This window comes from Porites lutea, chromosome 2 (assembly GCF_958299795.1).
Source record: "Porites lutea chromosome 2, jaPorLute2.1, whole genome shotgun sequence".
Classification (NCBI taxonomy): domain Eukaryota; kingdom Metazoa; phylum Cnidaria; class Anthozoa; order Scleractinia; family Poritidae; genus Porites; species Porites lutea.
The window spans coordinates 30216498-30233997 of record NC_133202.1 but is presented as its reverse complement, the minus strand read 5'-3'; the positions used below and the strand labels follow the sequence as shown (position 1 = coordinate 30233997).

Genomic DNA, 17500 nt, shown 5'->3' with positions numbered 1-17500 from the left:
TGCTAACTGATACTACAGCTGTGATTATTTCTGACAATCTTTTCGAAGACAAATTTTTGAATACTTATGACTATGCTAGTCAGAGTGAATGTGATTCAACATTTCTTGCCTTGTTAATCTGAAACATTATTCTTTTCCTTTTTTAGCTCTGACAAGTTTTGGTAAGTAAAATGTGATGCTTGGAAATTATATTGTCCACTAATGTTCACTAAAGTGTAAACTTTGATATCAGAGTACATATTCTCCCCACTGTTCTTCCTATGTTTCCTATGGTACTGATGAGGAGAGTTTGTTTAACAATCAAGACCTTTTTCTATTGTTGATCATGTCCTTTTTCTCATGACCTTTGTGTGCTACCAGAAGGAGAAATGAAATGTTAGTCACTCTTAATGGTTTTTTAAAAGGGCTAAACTGTCCAATCTTGGTATTGGCTGACATTTGCTAGCCTGTCAATGATGAAGGGGACATTTGGGTTTATGGTATTGCAGTATTAAGGTTTTTTCAAGTGGTATTTCAGTAATTTATATTTTAATGTGTGTTACTGCGGTATCATGTAGCCCTATGATATGCTGTTTTTAATCCTTTTGGCTGACGGTATTCTGCAAAAGAAGATCCTTCATGGTATTATACCATTCATTTGTGCTCTCCTGTTTATTTCACTATTTGCCAATTTATATTTTTTATTTATTGTTAGTTAACGGGCATCTATTCTGTGCTATTACCTGTTTCTCGGGGAAAAAGCCATTTTTTTCAGATTTCGATTGACTCCTTGAATCCTGTCTTTAGCAGTCTTGTGGTATGAAGTGGTATTAATTCATTGCTGCAAAACTTTGCGTATTTGCAGGTTACAGATTGTCAGAGAGATTCTATGGTATTCTGATAAGAAAGTTTGACAGAAGTGGACGTGGAGTAGTCAATTTTGATGACTTCATTCAGTGCTGTGTTGTGATCCAGGTTAGTGTGGCAGTGTAGACTTGTTCTAATCCTCTGACTTGTGGAAATTATGCAAGTTTACTTGATAATAAAATATTTTAACCCCATTTTCCACCTAAAAAAGTAATATATGAAAATAAGTATAAAATATAGTTGATTTTTATAGTTCACAATAGGCACTATGCAGCTTGTCATTCACGTTGTATAAAACTGTCATGCTAGAGAGCAAGACATGCGCCGGTACAAGACTAACAAGGAAAATAGACCTTTTGCATTAGTTGATCACGTGATCAACTTTCTGTAAACATGAAAACAGCTCACGTTTGAAAAATTTTTTCTGAAGGAGCACATTAAAATTAGGTAACCTGTAGATTTTCAGCCGTATATCTCAAAATTAGCTATCTCCATGGCCACCATGTTTGCCCATTGAAATTGTGAAAACATAACCCCACAAAATACTGTCTTGCCAAAGTCAAGAAATTAAGTACTAATAAGGTATTTTATTACTTGGGTTCATACTAGACAACTAAATCTGTCTTAGAATTTTCCAAAGTTCAGTTAATTTATGTGCAATTTTCGAATTAGAAGCGGCAAACCCAAAGGGACTAAGTCAATCTTAAGTTTCTTTCAAACACTACTTAATGCTTGCCTAGGTAACATGTTAAGTCAATAATTGGCACAACCTGCCAAAAAAAAATTTGTGCCTGGCGGACCACATCAAATTCAATTTTTCACTGTATTCTACCGGACGTCTCCTTATGTCTGTCTTTGGCAAATCCTTATCTGCAGAGGGGAAGTGACAAATAGGAGGTTTTCACTCTCCTGTGCCAAGTCTCCAATCATTCTTTCACAGAGAAACATGAGGTTTTGCTATGTTATGCAAATTAAGCAAAACCACCATTGTGGTAATTATAGTGATCTTAAGGCCTCTTGATCTCATCTTTTTCTAGATTTCTGTTAGTAACTGTCTTGGGGCAAACCAAAGAAAAAAGTGTTTATCACTTATCGTAATGAAATTTGACAGGTTGGCATGAAAAGAATTTTTTCCATCTGAATGATTAAGCATACTTCAACTGACTTAGGTTGACTTGAGCTTAGTCTGCTTAACGCCTACTTAGTGTCTAGTGGGAACTCAAGTATTGTTTTCTTTAAATGGAAAAGACTAGTGGTGTATCCCATTTACTACCCAGATTTGAAATTAATGCAAGTTTATTGAAATCGTCTATCTTTTGCTTCCTTTTCTAGATGTTGACAAATGCTTTTCAAGGCTTTGACACAAATCGAAATGGATGGATAACCATCAACTATGAGCAGTTTTTGTCTTTAGTGTTTAGTCTGAAAACTTAGTCAAGAACCATAATGTGGTCAAATAATGTAGTGTTGCCATTTTATCAACCAGTCTGTAATCGTAATTAGTGTGGGTGTGTCTGATTGGCCTCATTTTTAATTGTACACGTTGTAGGATTGTACAGTCAACTGTCTCTTATTGAAATCTCCTAAAGTAGCTTGAGAAAACACACAAAATTTTGCGGTGCCACCACTGGTTTCTCCGCAAAATGACGTCTAAGAAACGAGTGCAGAAATTCCTTACTAATGACTGGTGAAATTTGCTTCAACCAATCAGAAGCACTACCCAGATCTGGGTAGTGACGTGTCATCAGTATGCAATTTCTGTGCTTGTTTCTCAGGTGTCATTTTGCAGGAAAACCGTTGATGTCGTCACGAAATGTCATCTGTTTTCTCAGGCCACTCCTTAAGGGGTTATGTTACACGGATATTACTTTTTTCAGAACAATTCTGTACTGAAGTCATTACTTAGTGCCTTTACCCATACACAAAACGCAGTGGCGGATCTAGGGGAGGGGCCTGGGGGCTCCCCCCTTATCTCAGGGTCTGAATGACTGCCCCCCCCCCCTATCTGAAAGTCTGGATCCGTCACTGAAATGTTCCTGTAGAGTTATGGAGAAGATACCAAACAAATTTCTTCAGGGAGGACTAACCTTAATATTAATTTCTTTTGGTGATTTTTTCAAATTTCAATTTATGTCTATTCTTTCCGTCCATAGCAACAGACAACAGGAAACAGTTTCAATGCCTAACTATAGTCCTGGCCCTGGTTGTTCAAAATGTTGGATAGCACTATCCACCGGAAAGATCACTATCCAGTCGATAAGTATCAGGGAAACCAAAATAGTGTTATCCACTCAACCCTCCAAGTTGCGACTATTTAAGTTGCCATGGTGCCTAAAATTTTGAAGCTGGCGACTTGATTTGTAAAAAAGTCTCCCTAAACCAAAAGACTTTGTTTGCCAAATGGCGACCAAGCAAAAACTTTAACTTGAAGGGTTGCTGCTGGAAAGATTTTTCCCAGTGGATAGTGCTATCCAACATTTGAACCACTAGCGTGTGGACAAATATTTTTGGAATTTCATTGATGTGAAAACTCATTTGTGCTTTTTAAAAGATAGCAAATGGCTGATGGCTAAGATGCATGTTAATCATGTGCCATTTAGTCCTTTTCTTTTGACTCCTTATAAGACAGACCCCTCGCTAAAATGGAAACCTAGTGCCAGTCCCAATGGTCTATAAGCAATATTTGACTATCCGGTATGTACTTAGGGCAAAGTTTCTTGTTCTTCAAACTGATACAGTAAGAAAAGTGCAAGGACTGTGTATGTTGTCAGTTACCACATTGTAAACCCCATGATATTTATCTTCATAGTACACCAAGAGTAATAGAGTGTCAACAAATGGCAGGGGCACTCTCACGTTTTACTTTGTGTTAAGCTAATATAAAATATAGACTGCACCACAGACGAAACTTAACCTCTGGTTAAGTACAGTTGTATGTCTGCAAGCCAATTTTAAAATCCTTGCTCTGGGTCCTCACCTGTGTACCACGATTTGAGTATGCACCATGATTGGCTTGAAAAAAAAATTTTGTTTGGCCAACCAGGTTAAAGGGAAATTTAAAATGCACTTCTAATAACATCTTTAATTCCGTTGGGGATCCAGGACAAGGATCTCAGTGCTGCTTTGAAGACATTACTATTCTGGGTTTATCTAAGAAACCCTGATGTGTTTAGAATGCTAATTATGATCAATCAGATGTACCTAAGTAATTAAAATATTTATTGTATTGCTCATACTGGTTTAATAAAATAGTTCTTTTGGATAAACTTCTGAATTTTTCCAAAATGATACTCACCAGTACCATTTGATTGGGTTTGGAAACCCATTTATTTAAATCATAATATTTATAAGGAATCATAGCCCGCTTGGCAGGCACCAGTTAAGTTTTTTGGTTAGTTTTTATATAGCACGAGCATCCTCAAAATTTCTCCCTTTGTCCTAACAAAACCGGCACATACTACAGAGGCTAAAGGAAGCAAGGTACGGTGTTAACAATAAAAGTGTTAAAAAAGCTCAAAATGAGATTTTCAGGTAGAGATCCCCTGCCTTGGAATACAATGGCTCTAACTTATTTCATACCTGCACCCCTTTTCGCTAAGAGACTGCATTGCTTTGAAAATTTGGACTCTGGCGCAGATTTGTACACCACAGTTCTTCAACTATATGCGGAGCATTCAGACCATTGACAATATTATTGTAAGAATAGTCATAAATAGATCTTGAGCATTGGGGCCGGTTTCCTTTTTTTTTCAATTTTTAAACGGAAAAGTTCACTTTGAATTGTATTCAGAAGAGTGGCCTGCAACAAGGCCCTCAAACGAAAATAGAATTAATACAACAATAACATTATTTGCTTTAATCAGAAGCATTCACAAAACAAAGGAATTTTTCTGAGGTTGGGCAACCTGTGACACCACCAGTCAGGGACTGGTGACTAGTTTGCCCGGTATTTGCTGTCGTTTCCTCGTTGGCCCGTTATATTTGTCAGTTTTCCTCACTTTCTCCATGAACAGCTAAGCTTTTATGTCTTCAACAATGGGGAATGAAATGAAGCGTTACATTCTTTGGACAGTTATCTTCCTGAGTAGTCCCCTGTGTCAGGCAAAGGAAGTTAGTGTAAAGAAATCACTTGTATGGGGCCCGGGACTCGATGCAAGAAAAACTCTACCCGCAAGATATTTCTTCGTGCAAGCTGTCGATAAAAGCAAGAACAATTTCACCGAGTCCCCGGGTCAAGATACTTTTCAAATAAGAATTACATCTTCAAGTGACAGTCGAGTAAGAGCATGGGTGCAAACTCTGGACCGAAACGATGGTTCATTCATCATTCGCTACCGTCTCTTTGCGTCATATCCAGACCTTGTTATAGAGATCACCCACAAGGGAAAAAGCGTTGCCAAGTCGCCATACAAATTACAAGGAGGAGTGTATCACGAGACTTGTTTTTGCCCCGAAACTAACGAGGAAGTTTGGGAGAAAACCATGAATTGTTCAGTGGAATACTCACAAATACAAAGGGATCTTTCTCCTTTTCCTAAAATAAATCTAAAGGAGTTAGCTAAGGATGCTGTGAAACGGTTTGGAAATCACCATGCGCTTTGCCATTATTCAATTATTAATAACCAGGTGTATAGAAAGACATATGGCCAGCATGTGGGATTTTCAATGTTCATGGATAATATTCTTTTGTCTCTTGCAAGAAAAGTTGTGCTCCCCGACATGGAGTTTTTTGTGAATCTTGGTGATTGGCCCCTTGTTAAACAGAAGTCCAATCCTATTCCTATACTTTCATGGTGTGGCTCAGATGACACTTTAGACATTGTCATGCCAACGTATGACCTCACAGAGTCCACACTGGAGACTATGGGAAGGGTTTCTTTGGACATGCTGTCGGTTCAGTCAAATACAGGCCCAAAGTGGGCTGACAAGATAAACAAAGCCTTTTGGCGTGGACGCGATAGCAGAGAAGAGAGACTTCAGCTGGTCGTAATGGCACGGAAAAAGCCAGAGCTTTATGATGCAGCACTCACAAACTTCTTTTTCTTCAAATATGACGAGAGCAAATATGGTCCCAAAGTAAAGCATATATCATTCTTTGAGTTCTTTAAATGGAAATACCAGATAAACATTGATGGGACAGTAGCTGCTTACAGACTACCGTACTTACTAGCTGGTGATGCACTGGTGTTAAAACAACAGTCACCATATTATGAACATTTCTACAAGGACCTTCAGCCTTGGGTACATTACGTGCCTTTCAACAGGGATCTAAGCGATTTAGAAGAAAAGTTAAAATGGGCCATGGACAATGATGAAAAAGCACAGAAAATAGCACAAGCAGGAAAAGAGTTTGCAAGAAGCAATCTGCTTGCCGATCAAATATACTGCTATCACTGGTCACTTTTTAAGGAGTATGCTAAACGGCAGGTAACCACACCCAATAGGCACCCAGACATGGAACATATAAAACAACCCAGTGATAGAGAGGCCAAATGCAACTGTAAGAAAAATGTCCATGATGAGCTTTGAAAGTCTGAGTTACTCTGAAAGATGAACTGGGCAGAGTAATAGGAGGATGAGGGGAGAGTTGTCAGTTTTACAATATATGCCAAACGAAAAGAAAAAGGGTCATGAAAAATGGGCTCGTCTGAGTTAGGGTTACAAACTCAGAATGGTTTTTGTCTGAAACAGAGTCAGGGTTTGAAGGCCTCAGCAGCACAACTCTACCCAAACTTCCCTTGAGTGCCCCCTGAAGGATATAATACACCTTGACCTTCCCACTACTGTACAGATCCTTTTGGAATATTTTGATCACCTCCTGCAGACTTCACCCTTTTTCTACCTCTCCATCTCAGTTGACAATGAATAAATTATTTACTGTAAATGAATTTTCTAGTACAGTACTTTGTTAAGAGATTGCATGCCTTTTTTTCATCTCAACTTGAATATTGCATGAAATATATTATTTTGTCTGATGTTGTAACAGAATGTTACATTTCTCTAATATATGTAATACCATCCCACAAGATATTTGCAAATTTTTCAGCTGTAACTTTATCTAGAAATTATTAAAAAATAGACAATGTAGACCACAAGCAGTCATCCTTCTTTCCTCAGAGCTACACATGATGAGTGGAAAATTAAAATTTACTATGTGCTTTCAATCTAATGTGAACCAAAAGAAAAATTCTAAAATGAATGTCAAAGTATCTTCAGCCTAATCGCTACTCTATCCCATTAAGTTTTCATGGCCTAACTGGTCATGTTTTAGGGGTGCCACTGTTCTAGACAGCTGGACTTTGTACAGTCAACCACCTGTACATCGGAAATTTGTTTGAAGATCCCAACAATCAAACAGTAAAGAAATGATAATCATTCACTTTATTATTTACTTAAGACAGATGTTCCACAGATTGACAAAGTACTTGAACTGTTAGATTATTTACATGTACATAGACTTTATTTAAGTGTTTTTTGACGAAGCTGTTTTTATTATTTGTCATTCAACACTAAAACCAGAGAAAGTAAAAAGAAAAAAAAGAAATGAGCATTTGCATTCATTGTTCATTGTTATATATGAGCAGGAATTTTTTCTCCAACAGCATGTGCTCTCATTGCAGCGTGCAAAGAAAGTCGTGTCTGATAGCCCGAGGCTAGTGGATTTTGCTATGGGGCTAGTGATTTTTGTTCTTAACTTGCCCAATGGGCAAGTGCTGTTTTGGGGGCAAATTCAAATTGCAGAAGGATTGTAATCAACCCTGCTAATCAAAAAGGGTTTGGGGGCTAGTTGAAATGACTTGTGGGCTATTACATGCTAGCTACAGCTTGCCCGAATGGCAGGCTGTAAAACAGACTTTCTTTGCACCCTGCATTGGTTACTTTGAGGCCACAAGACGTGATTCTAACTTACTGTTTTCAGCCAAAAGTCTCTGAGTCGGCAAAATTACAAAATCTAAGTCATCAAAGGGTAACAGTACACTGTTACCTGCCAATGTTGACCACTTGCTGAGATTTACTTACATAAATTTGTACACTTAGAAGTTTTCTTTGTGGGCTATATTATAACAACTCACTCAATGAATCAACCCTGGGAATCTTGTTTTGAGATTTTGATGTATGGCTACTGATCTCCTTTTAGCTAGACTGCTAGCAGTCCCTCAGGATTGTCACAAGGGCTTTTATGAATGAGCAAGCAAGGAAAATCCCCATTCCCCCTGCTCACTCACACAAAGAATACTAATCGCCTGTGTGACAATCCTACGGCAATAGAAAAAGGCAAAACGAGTAGTAGGAAACTGTTTCTTACTCTCAACTCGCTTGTTCTTTATTCTATGTCATACCTAGCATTTACATTTTAATATTGGTTTGCTCTGCTCCATTTGAGTGCTTAATAACTTCTTTGACTGTAACATGTAAAGAAGATAAAAATGGACCTAGAACATGTCATTTTGTTAATGTTTGGCTGGACACTAAAGAATGAATCCACCACCACTAAACTCAAGTCTCTGCAAAAGAACCAAATAAGAATGTTCGGCTTTATATACTAATATTTAACCTATTATTAATCTAATGTAAATAAATAAGAATGTCAGGCTAGGTTCACACGGCACCAGACCGATTTTGACCGATTGAAAATTTGTGCATATAGGTGTTCCCTCTAAATGGAACCACCTTAACCGTACAAAAATTTAGATGCCTAACCGTTCAAAGTTCTGTGTTAACAGAGCGTAAATATGTAACGGTGCTGTATGAACATAGTGTACCGTCGAAAATTCATCTGGCACCGTCTGAACATAGCCTCACACAATTTTAAATGATACAAAAATGTACAGTGTTCTTACCGCCTTGTGCTCCATGAATGCCAGCCAGTCTGATGTGGCAGTCGGTAAAAGCCCCATTGAGTGGCATTTATACAGTGCTAATGCAACTAAGGACAGGTTTCCAAGGAGATAAAAGAACTTCTGCTGCATGGCATGATCATGCTCTCCCTCTATGGATACAAAAGCTGCAAAGTACAGTGAGAACATTGTTAGCCCTTGTAGTTTCATTCAGTCAAACTCTGCTTTACAGACACCTCAATATTAGGAACAATTTTCCTTGTCCCTTGGGAAAAAAAGCCCTTACATTTTCTCTAAATTCAACTCAGTTAACGAGAAACACTGTTGATACAGACACTCTCTATGGCCCTCTAAGTGTCTGTATCAATGATGTTTAACTGTATCTGTAAAAGGCACAGCCATGAAGTTAATCATCCTTCCACAGGCTTCTAGGATACATGTATATGCGCTACAGATTAAGCATGAAACCAAACTGGCATGATATTGACCAAGTATTTTTTAAAGTACTGAGACGATACTTATAATGAGGAAATGAGAGAGGCCAATATCCAGCCATCTTGGCCAAACAAGTATGGTCAATAAAGGATTCTTAAAAGGCTGTAAGAGAGTCTTTTTTCTTGTCTTTGCGGGGGAGGCGGGGAGGTATGTATGTCCCTGGTCTGAATTTCAAAACCAGTCATTTTTTGTATTGAGGAGGAAGCCATGTCACTGTCAGTATTTACTATTGTTAGTATTTGCGCTTTTCTCTGTCGCTGTCACAGTTTCTGCCATTTCTGCTGTTCTACGTCACTGTTTCAAGGCCATGTCCTGTGTGGGAATGTCCCCTGACAGGACATCCAATCTGGTATTCATAGATCACTCACTTGATTTGATGGCAAGGAGAGCCTTGACAGGCCTGAGGAACATCATCCCAACCATCATGATTGGAAATATGGAGATGGAATTACCAGCCATGTACATGATGAATAGATTCATTGGAATCTGTTTGAATGGTCCAAGTGCAATATCCCATGATTTCTGAAAATAAAAGCAAATATTGTCAATGAGAAAATTTGAGAAGTAATGCATGTATGAATCATTTTGCAGAGTTCATACAAATTTGTTCAACAGGGGAAGGCACACACAAGCCAAGGAGCCCCACACAGCTAAAACCGAAAGGGGCTATGTAATGCTATTGGCCATCTTTGTAAAAAGCTAAAACACGTCCTTGTATCAATATTGAGTCACAAAAATAAGGGTCAAGTTTTGTTGATTTAATGGGCTGTTTTAGCATCAAGACAGGAATGTCACTTGACGACGGGAAAGTGAGCGGAAAGGACTAAACATGACTTCCGGTGCCCAATTTGCCACTCTGCCATTGGTCAAGCCAGTTGTTTAATTTGCATGTGCCATCATCAACTGACGTTCCTGTTCTGTTGCTTAATCAGCCTATAGTCCATTTTCGAGCTCGCTATGACCGCTGAATTAAAGAAGTGAAGATGCATTTTTTTACAGCCTTAGCCTCAATCTGAAGTAATAAATTCACAAATTCCAGTGAGAAAAAGACCTGTTTATTACTCTGTCTATCGCGTACATTCAAATTTCAAACACTCACTTGCCAGAATTTCTGAATATTTTACTTTGCGTCAAGGCTAACCCTGTATTAATGCGTTGTTAATGTTTATATTCAGCTGTAATTTTTAATTCAAAACTGGACTGTTAAGAACATATTTCGTGACTGAAACTGTTTCCTGACATCTTTTGCTACAGATGGCAAGGATGGCCATGGGTTAAAACTTGAAAAAAATCGGGCAAACTTTTTCAAATGCTTGCCTAAATCAACAACAAAGTTATAATGGCCAGTGCTCCCTGTTAACCAGTAGATTTGTTTGATATCTTCTCCATATCTCTGCGGGAGCATTTTAATATATGGATAAAGGCACTAAGACAGTAATTGACCTAAAACAACAACATTGATCTTGTGACATAGCTTCTCCCCTGGATGGGAAGGTAGTTTATCCCCGGGTTATTCCTAGCATAGAAAAGAGAAGTGATGACGTCGCAAAAGCTAAATTTGAAAAATTATGGGATTGCTTGACATATACAGAAAGAACAAGATGAAAAATGTTCACTTGCTAATAAGCAGCCTGTTCAGATGGTGCAAATTGGTGTGGAGATATAATCAATGTTATGCTCCGATGACTCCATATAAATCCTTCTAAAATAGGCCTGGATTGTTAACGTAAAGATCCAAACCAATTTTAGGATGATTTGTATGGAGTCATCAGGGCAAATGGGTGCTTATATCTCCTCACGAATTTCCACTAACGGGCTGATTTTTGGCCAGGGGGCTTTTTTCACCTTGATCTTTCTTAATATCATAGGTGACGAATTACTCCTTACTTTTGGCGCAAAATTTCAGCGTTAATTTGTAATTTCACATATGAAATTAAAAATTGCCATGGCAACCTTCCGTACATCTCAGTGTCAAGATGGCGACGAAGTTTTAAAAAGTCATGAATGAAGATGTCAGGGCACAAAAAGACAGTTTAGAAAACCTGAACACACGAAAAAGCACATCAAGAAGGATTCTAACAGGTATTTTATCGAAAAACTCATTCGTCACCCATGATATTAATAGGTGATCAAATGGTATACTCGTGAAATTAGGGAATAATTTCACTTGCGTTTTGTCCAAATCCTAATAATTTCCCACGCCTAAAGGCTCAGAAATTATAAGGATTTGGACAAAACGCGCATGAAATTATTCCCTAATTTCACTCATCACCATTTGATTACACATACGAATATACCAACCCATCCCATAAATTTCAAAAATTGGAATTTTTGTGATGTCACACTTCTCCTCTCTGATACAGCTGTGCGTCAATTGTAACCAGTTATATACACTGTAGTTAGAGCTTCTGTTATTTCAAACCTCCCTGGGATTAAATCTAAAAAAGATACCAACATGCAAATGGCCCAATGGACAAAACTTGTTTGGTCGACTTGATTGATTACCATTTCTACTGCCAGCTGGCATTTTCAAACCTGTGTAACCTTACAGTAACGTTGAATAATATTATATTATTGATTCCGTCAATTGAACAACCTAATGAACCTTCTAATTACCGAAAAAGGGAGGGGTTTCTACGATCTAAGAAAAGAAATACCTTGGCTACTAAATGAGTGCTGTTTGCTTCTCGTGACTCCTGTAAAAACAAAAACGTAGTAATGGAGACAGTTAATTTTAAAATCAACTAAAACTCCTTCATAATTCACAGAAAGTTCACTTCTTCTCATATCTTGGATTTTAACTGCGCAAGATTTAGCTTAATTTATCACCAAAGAGCTAACTTTTATCAAGATACCCACCACATGCTGGGACTGGTTTTCTCTTTTGAATCCAGGAGGAGAAGGCAAATCACTGTGTTGAACGAACTGTATATACCGCGGTCTAACGAGTCAAAATGACACAAGAACGTTAGAACGTATAATAAAGAAATGATTACTTCAAATAACGTTCACGATCTCACCGACTAGTCAAGTCAATCGACCATTTATTTGTAGGTCTCTTGGAAATCGACCGATTCGCCATGTTGGATTTTCGTGTTACAGCGTCCAGTCTCCTTGCGCCAAACAACTTGAAAGTGAGGCTAGGTTTTCTAACAACAAGATCAAGGAATTTGAGCTTTGTGCATGGCCATTATGCAAGAAATGTGATCAAAACTCGCTTTTTGCCGAGAATTTGAGAACTTTTCTCTCATTCCTACCTCATTATGGGTAGCAGGCATACTCGTCGTTCGGGTGGCGATAGAGAACGTACCTCAAATTCGCAGCGCGAGGGCGCAAATTCTGCGCTCAGTGAAGACACTGAAAGCGACAATGAATCGGATCTTGTAAGCGTTCTGGCTTTTTTGCTCCGCAGGTAAGATGACGGCACCCTTAAAAGTAGAATTCATTTTTTTATTGATGTATTTTTGTTGCAGTGGACTTTTACGTTGGTCTTATAACGTATCAAAACGAAGAAGAGTTTTGGGGAAGACTTGAGTCTTTCTTCTTGCTACAAATGGTTTAATACTCGAGCTTTAATTGCGTAGCAGCGAGAGTGGTAATCTGCGAGCAGTTTTCTTTTCTTCGTATTTAGTACACAAAAGGGGTCATGCTCCCAGGTGTTCCTAGTTGTTTATGCAATACGCATACGTTCCAGTTACCAGTTGCGTGACATTCGTTTGATTTTAACATCCCAAAACAAACAAATTTGCCATTTGCACATCTCCCATGATACACCATGTTTACCCCCCAAAATTTTGCATAGCCATTTTTTTTTTTTCTCATTTCTCCTGGGTAGTTACAGTCATCCCAAGAGAAATTGGAAGACAATGCTTTTGCAAAATTTTGGGTGACAAACATGGTGTATCATGGGAGATTAGCTAATTGCAAACATGGCTTAACCATACAATGTGTTTTTCTTAAGTCGACTCCAATGTGCAAAGGAAGATTGTTACAATATATGCTTGTTCAGAAAACAGTGAAAAAGGTACAAACCAAGGTGCAAACTATAGTGTTTTTGGGGCACACGTACCTTTTTTTGTCCTCCTCATTAGCATAAAATAACAACAATATTCATATTAGCATACCAGCTGACTTAAGTAGTAACTTTCTAATGTTATGGATCCAAATAGAAAAAAAAACAGCAAATAGCATTACTATGTTCAATGTCTTTATTATCTCTCTAAAGTGAAGTATGATTTTGTAACACCCTGCAAAATTTACCCTTATTTACCACTTTCATCAAGCACCCTTTTTGCTGTCACCCAAGTGTTCAACACCCCCACTCGCTTAATTTCCATCTATTGCAAAGTTTCTGTCATTTTTGCCATCTAGTCTAGAATTTGGGTGGTACGACAGGTGTGCTAAATACAAGATTTTAGACGGAATCCATCAGGAAATTGAGATTAATTTTCATTGGACAAAAAGCTTGTACCAGAATAATTCAAAGCATATTGCATTCTTTTTCACATTTTTCAAGGCTAAAGATGTATTTAGTCATCTGTATTAACACCACACTAAATTTCTCATGGGAGCCCGAGAAAATAAATGTCAAATTTCACAAAATGACATCTTACACATGAAATTTTTAGAATTTTACCTGTGTTTTCACAATTCTTGTGAAATTTGACATTCATTTTCTCAGACTACCATGAGAAAGTTTCTTTGGTGTTGTTACAGATGACTAATTACATCTTTAGCCCTTGGAAAATTTAAAGAAGAGTGTGATATTCTTTAAATTATTCTGGTACAAGATTTTTGGCCACTGAAAATTTGAATTACTCAATTTCCTGGTGGATTCCGTCTTAAGTTGCCGGGTAAATACAAAAAGTAGACGGGAATCAAACAGCTATGGGTTTCTTTGGGTTTGATTATTCCTTTGAAAGTAGTAATGCAGGCCACGTTCATAGAAGCTGGTGTAAGACCCCGGCCTCCCACCTCTTATTAATGACAGCCCTGTAAATACAGTCAACTGTCTGTCATAGTCAGACACCATTGGGAATGGAATTAAGTGTTGATTTTAGAGAGGTGTCAGAGAATCAAAGAATAAAAATAATGAAGAAATGCAGGTACACAGGGAAGTATCCTTATTTGTCTGAGTATTCATATCACTGACCTTGTCTTGTTTCTTTGCTTAGTGGCCAGGCTCGTCTGGTCAGAGCCACAGCTGAGGGTGGAGGTGGAATACACTTGATTCATGGGCTATCGTCAAGTGACAGTGATGATGATGAAGATTTTGGGGATGATTTTCCCTGCTGTGATGTTCCCAGTCCTCCAGGTACATTGAGAGCAAAATCATATTTCATCAGTTATAATAATCATTCATTCAGGCAGCCTTGTCGTGAATGCCAAAGGGCTGTTCTTCACGATATCACAGTTTTAAAGCAAACAGGGTTTATTTCACAGCTTCGATCCTCACAGTACAATGGCTCGCTCACACACTACACAAAATCGTGGCTTTCTTGAATCTATAAGCTTTAGTTTTTAATGCGATCTGTCATCAAGTTTTCTGTCGCTCTGACAGACGAGTGAAACTATTATTAACAAAATCAAAGGAATAATAAAATCACGCCATCTCACAATCACGCTACACTCTTGCTTCGTAACAGCCTCAGCGGAGCTAGTCACCTGGCCGCCCAGTCCGCTCTATTGTCCATGCAGGCTGAGTGTTTGCTGGTGGATGCCACCCCAGCGTCCCTCATCAGAATGTCTATGAATGAAGACACCAGGTGACCACGTCGTAGGTCACTATGGTGTATTCAGTTAATCAAAAATACCTCTTTCTGGCTGCATGAGTCAAAATGTATGGTGCAAACTGTATAATGATTAATAAAGATGATAATAATAATGATAATATGTCAGACAGTCAGTTCTGTCATTGAAAGAACTGAAGGGGCGCACCATACAATTCTCCATTAATTTTGTTTTTCAAGTAAACATTCAATTATGTACCACCAGTGATTTCAAAATGGACAACAATGAAGCAATAAATCACTGTTGTCTTGTTCCACTAACCAATTGCACCTCTTTTGAAATAAGTTTTACTTTAGGACAAATAAATGGCCAACAAAAAAAATACAGGGGAAAGGAAAATGAAAGAAACAAGGAGGAGCCAAGTGAAAAAGAAAAGTCAAGGGGGTAATGGCAATTTTAAACCAACAGACTATCAAAGTTTTACCTTCTCCATTAAAAAAGGTGCACACAAGCCAAAGGCCCAAATGGCCGGAGCTTATCCTCGTTTCCTCAGCATGACGCATGCATAGGAGTATTGCTACTCCTCCCTGGACGTGATGCTAGTCCATCACAGGGTTTTCCCCAGCAGTATGTCGCTGGTACTCATTTATACACCTGTGTAAAGAGGGAGACAAAGTGGTTTAAAGTTCCTTGTATAAGGAAACAACAAGAAGGGCGAGGCTTGAACCCCTAACCTTCAGATTCAGAGTTTGAAGTGTTAGCTGCTCGGCCACACATGCCTCCAACTTCTCCATTGGAAGCCCTAATTTATTATCAAGAACAAAAGCCAGATTTGGTTCAACTTGGAAACTAGGTTTTGGTCAGTTTTTGTTATTTTTAGCCCCAGGCAGTGACCAGAAAAAGGCTTGACTATTGGTGTTTTTCACCAAAATTTGTAGAAGCGAGTGGGTTCTTCTTAAGCAGTAACCTCACTTGCCAAAAACATGGTTGATGAGGTTTGATAGAGGATTTATGATATATTCCTCCACTGTGTGTGGTGTAATGTACTGTTTACATTTGTATCTATCAACAGTTGATCCCAACCCAAGTACATTGTCTATTGATGTAAGTACAACATTAGGTGTGGTTTATACATTTTACATTTTTGAACTTATAATATTAGTGCAGTTAATGTGCAGTCTGGAGTTTATGAGAAAAGGACCTAAGTCTCATTAATCACAGCCTTATATTGACTGCATTTTTGAACAGACATCAGGACCACTGGGCCAGAGTGGAAGAAATAAATATGCAAAAGTTGGTTTATAGGATACAATGTTTATCCTCTTTTCACTTTCAGGAAAGTATGTTTAAACAGGATACCATGCTCTCAAGTGGCCAGGGATTTAGTAATACCCTGTCAAATAATCAGAATATTTGTTCAAGACTTCATATGGTAGGTAATGTACATTTAGTTCTGACTGATGTTCTAACAGCATTTTGGCGTATGTACTCTACTGTCAGTATGCAATTTGAACATCTCCTTAGAGACACCTCCGTAGTATACACCTCTCTATTTGAGAGAGTCCTGTGTGTCCCTATGAAGGTACTCTTTGTACAATCCCTACCTCCACAATATGGACACCTCTCTAATACAACCAGTCTTGTGTGTCTTAAAGATGACCCACTTCATACAGATCATGTACTATTGCCACCTTTACAATACAGACTTCTCTCCGTTATAGCCAGTCCTGTGTGTCCCAAAGATGGTAGACTTCTTACAAACCTTAACGCATCCATAATACGGTGTACAGAGACCACCATAATACAGACATTTCTCTATTCTTTGGTCCTAAAGGTGTAAATGTTCATACATTTCCAGCCTCTATAATACAGATACCTCTATGATACGGCTACCTCTGTAATGTGGAAACTTCTCTCTGTCCCCTTGTTTGTACTAAGAAGGCTTGACAGTATATCATTCAGTATATATGTTACAGGAAAAATTAAATTCAGGTCAAAATTTTTTACCCTTGGTTGATTCTCAGTTTCCTTTTTCTGCTGGCCCTAATTCATGAATGACTAGAGAAGAACGAAAACTGAGAATCAACCTAGGTTAAAAAATTTTAACCTAAACTTCATTTTGACCTTGTAAGGCCTCAACAGTGAAACTTAGTAATTAACTTAGCTCACTGTACAACATTTATTTTAATTTGTAGAGGGAAAGTTCTCTTTGCCGAAGACAAAATTTTTCTCAAGGTGACAAGGCAGCTGCTTATGCCAAGTAAGTCCCTGACATAAGTACATGTAGTTAATAATTTATTATTATTTTTATTTCTGTTATAGTTACAGGTATACTATGCTGTAAGGGCTGTCACTAAGGTTTGAAATCACGGATCATTATACATTTCTGGGAAAGTGAGCACCTACCCCTCCCTTAAGTCAACATTTTGCCCTAAGTGAGAAGTTAGTGTTAATGTTGGCTTAGGGGAGGGGTAGGTGGGCAGTTTCCTAGAAACATATAATGATCTGAAATCACCAGGTATTTGCATTAAAATTATTAGTAGGAGGGGAATTCAACAGTTAGACAGTTAGGAAGTTCTTTTGCTTGTATT

At 38.1% G+C, this 17500-nt stretch overlaps 4 protein-coding genes across 5 annotated transcripts in view; 3 read left to right on the top strand and 1 right to left on the bottom strand.

The window, feature by feature from the left end:
- LOC140928270 (programmed cell death protein 6-like) overlaps positions 1-4112 on the top strand; it is a 6383-nt gene extending 2271 nt beyond the window's left edge. The window contains exons 5-7 of the mRNA XM_073378004.1: positions 147-161; positions 845-954; positions 2179-4112. Of these exons, the coding sequence (XP_073234105.1) occupies positions 147-161; positions 845-954; positions 2179-2280 (227 nt within the window). The 3' untranslated portion in view covers positions 2281-4112. The remainder of the gene's footprint in view (positions 1-146; positions 162-844; positions 955-2178) is intronic.
- A 67-nt stretch (positions 4113-4179) lies between these two features.
- On the top strand, positions 4180-6494 carry LOC140928266 (protein O-glucosyltransferase 2-like). Its single transcript, XM_073378001.1, has one exon. The coding sequence runs from the start codon at positions 4870-4872 to the stop codon at positions 6373-6375; it is 1506 nt and encodes a 501-aa protein (XP_073234102.1). The 5' UTR covers positions 4180-4869; the 3' UTR covers positions 6376-6494.
- Positions 6495-7210: 716 nt separating this feature from the next.
- LOC140928269 (ER membrane protein complex subunit 4-like) lies at positions 7211-12284 on the bottom strand. The gene is made up of 6 exons (XM_073378003.1): positions 12200-12284; positions 12039-12120; positions 11837-11875; positions 9548-9701; positions 8688-8851; positions 7211-8351 (listed from the first exon to the last, which is right to left on the bottom strand). Exons 1-6 carry the CDS (start codon positions 12259-12261, stop codon positions 8316-8318), a joined length of 537 nt encoding a protein of 178 aa, XP_073234104.1. The 5' UTR covers positions 12262-12284; the 3' UTR covers positions 7211-8315.
- Positions 12285-12325: 41 nt separating this feature from the next.
- LOC140928265 (DDB1- and CUL4-associated factor 11-like) overlaps positions 12326-17500 on the top strand; it is a 17638-nt gene continuing 12463 nt past the window's right edge. The window contains exons 1-5 of one of the 2 annotated variants that reach the window (XM_073377999.1): positions 12326-12591; positions 14354-14493; positions 15982-16013; positions 16246-16341; positions 17105-17169. In XM_073377999.1, coding sequence (XP_073234100.1) covers positions 12443-12591; positions 14354-14493; positions 15982-16013; positions 16246-16341; positions 17105-17169 — 482 coding nt within the window. In that variant the 5' untranslated portion in view covers positions 12326-12442. The remainder of the gene's footprint in view (positions 12592-14353; positions 14494-15981; positions 16014-16245; positions 16342-17104; positions 17170-17500) is intronic. The other variant, XM_073378000.1, reaches the window with a different exon arrangement.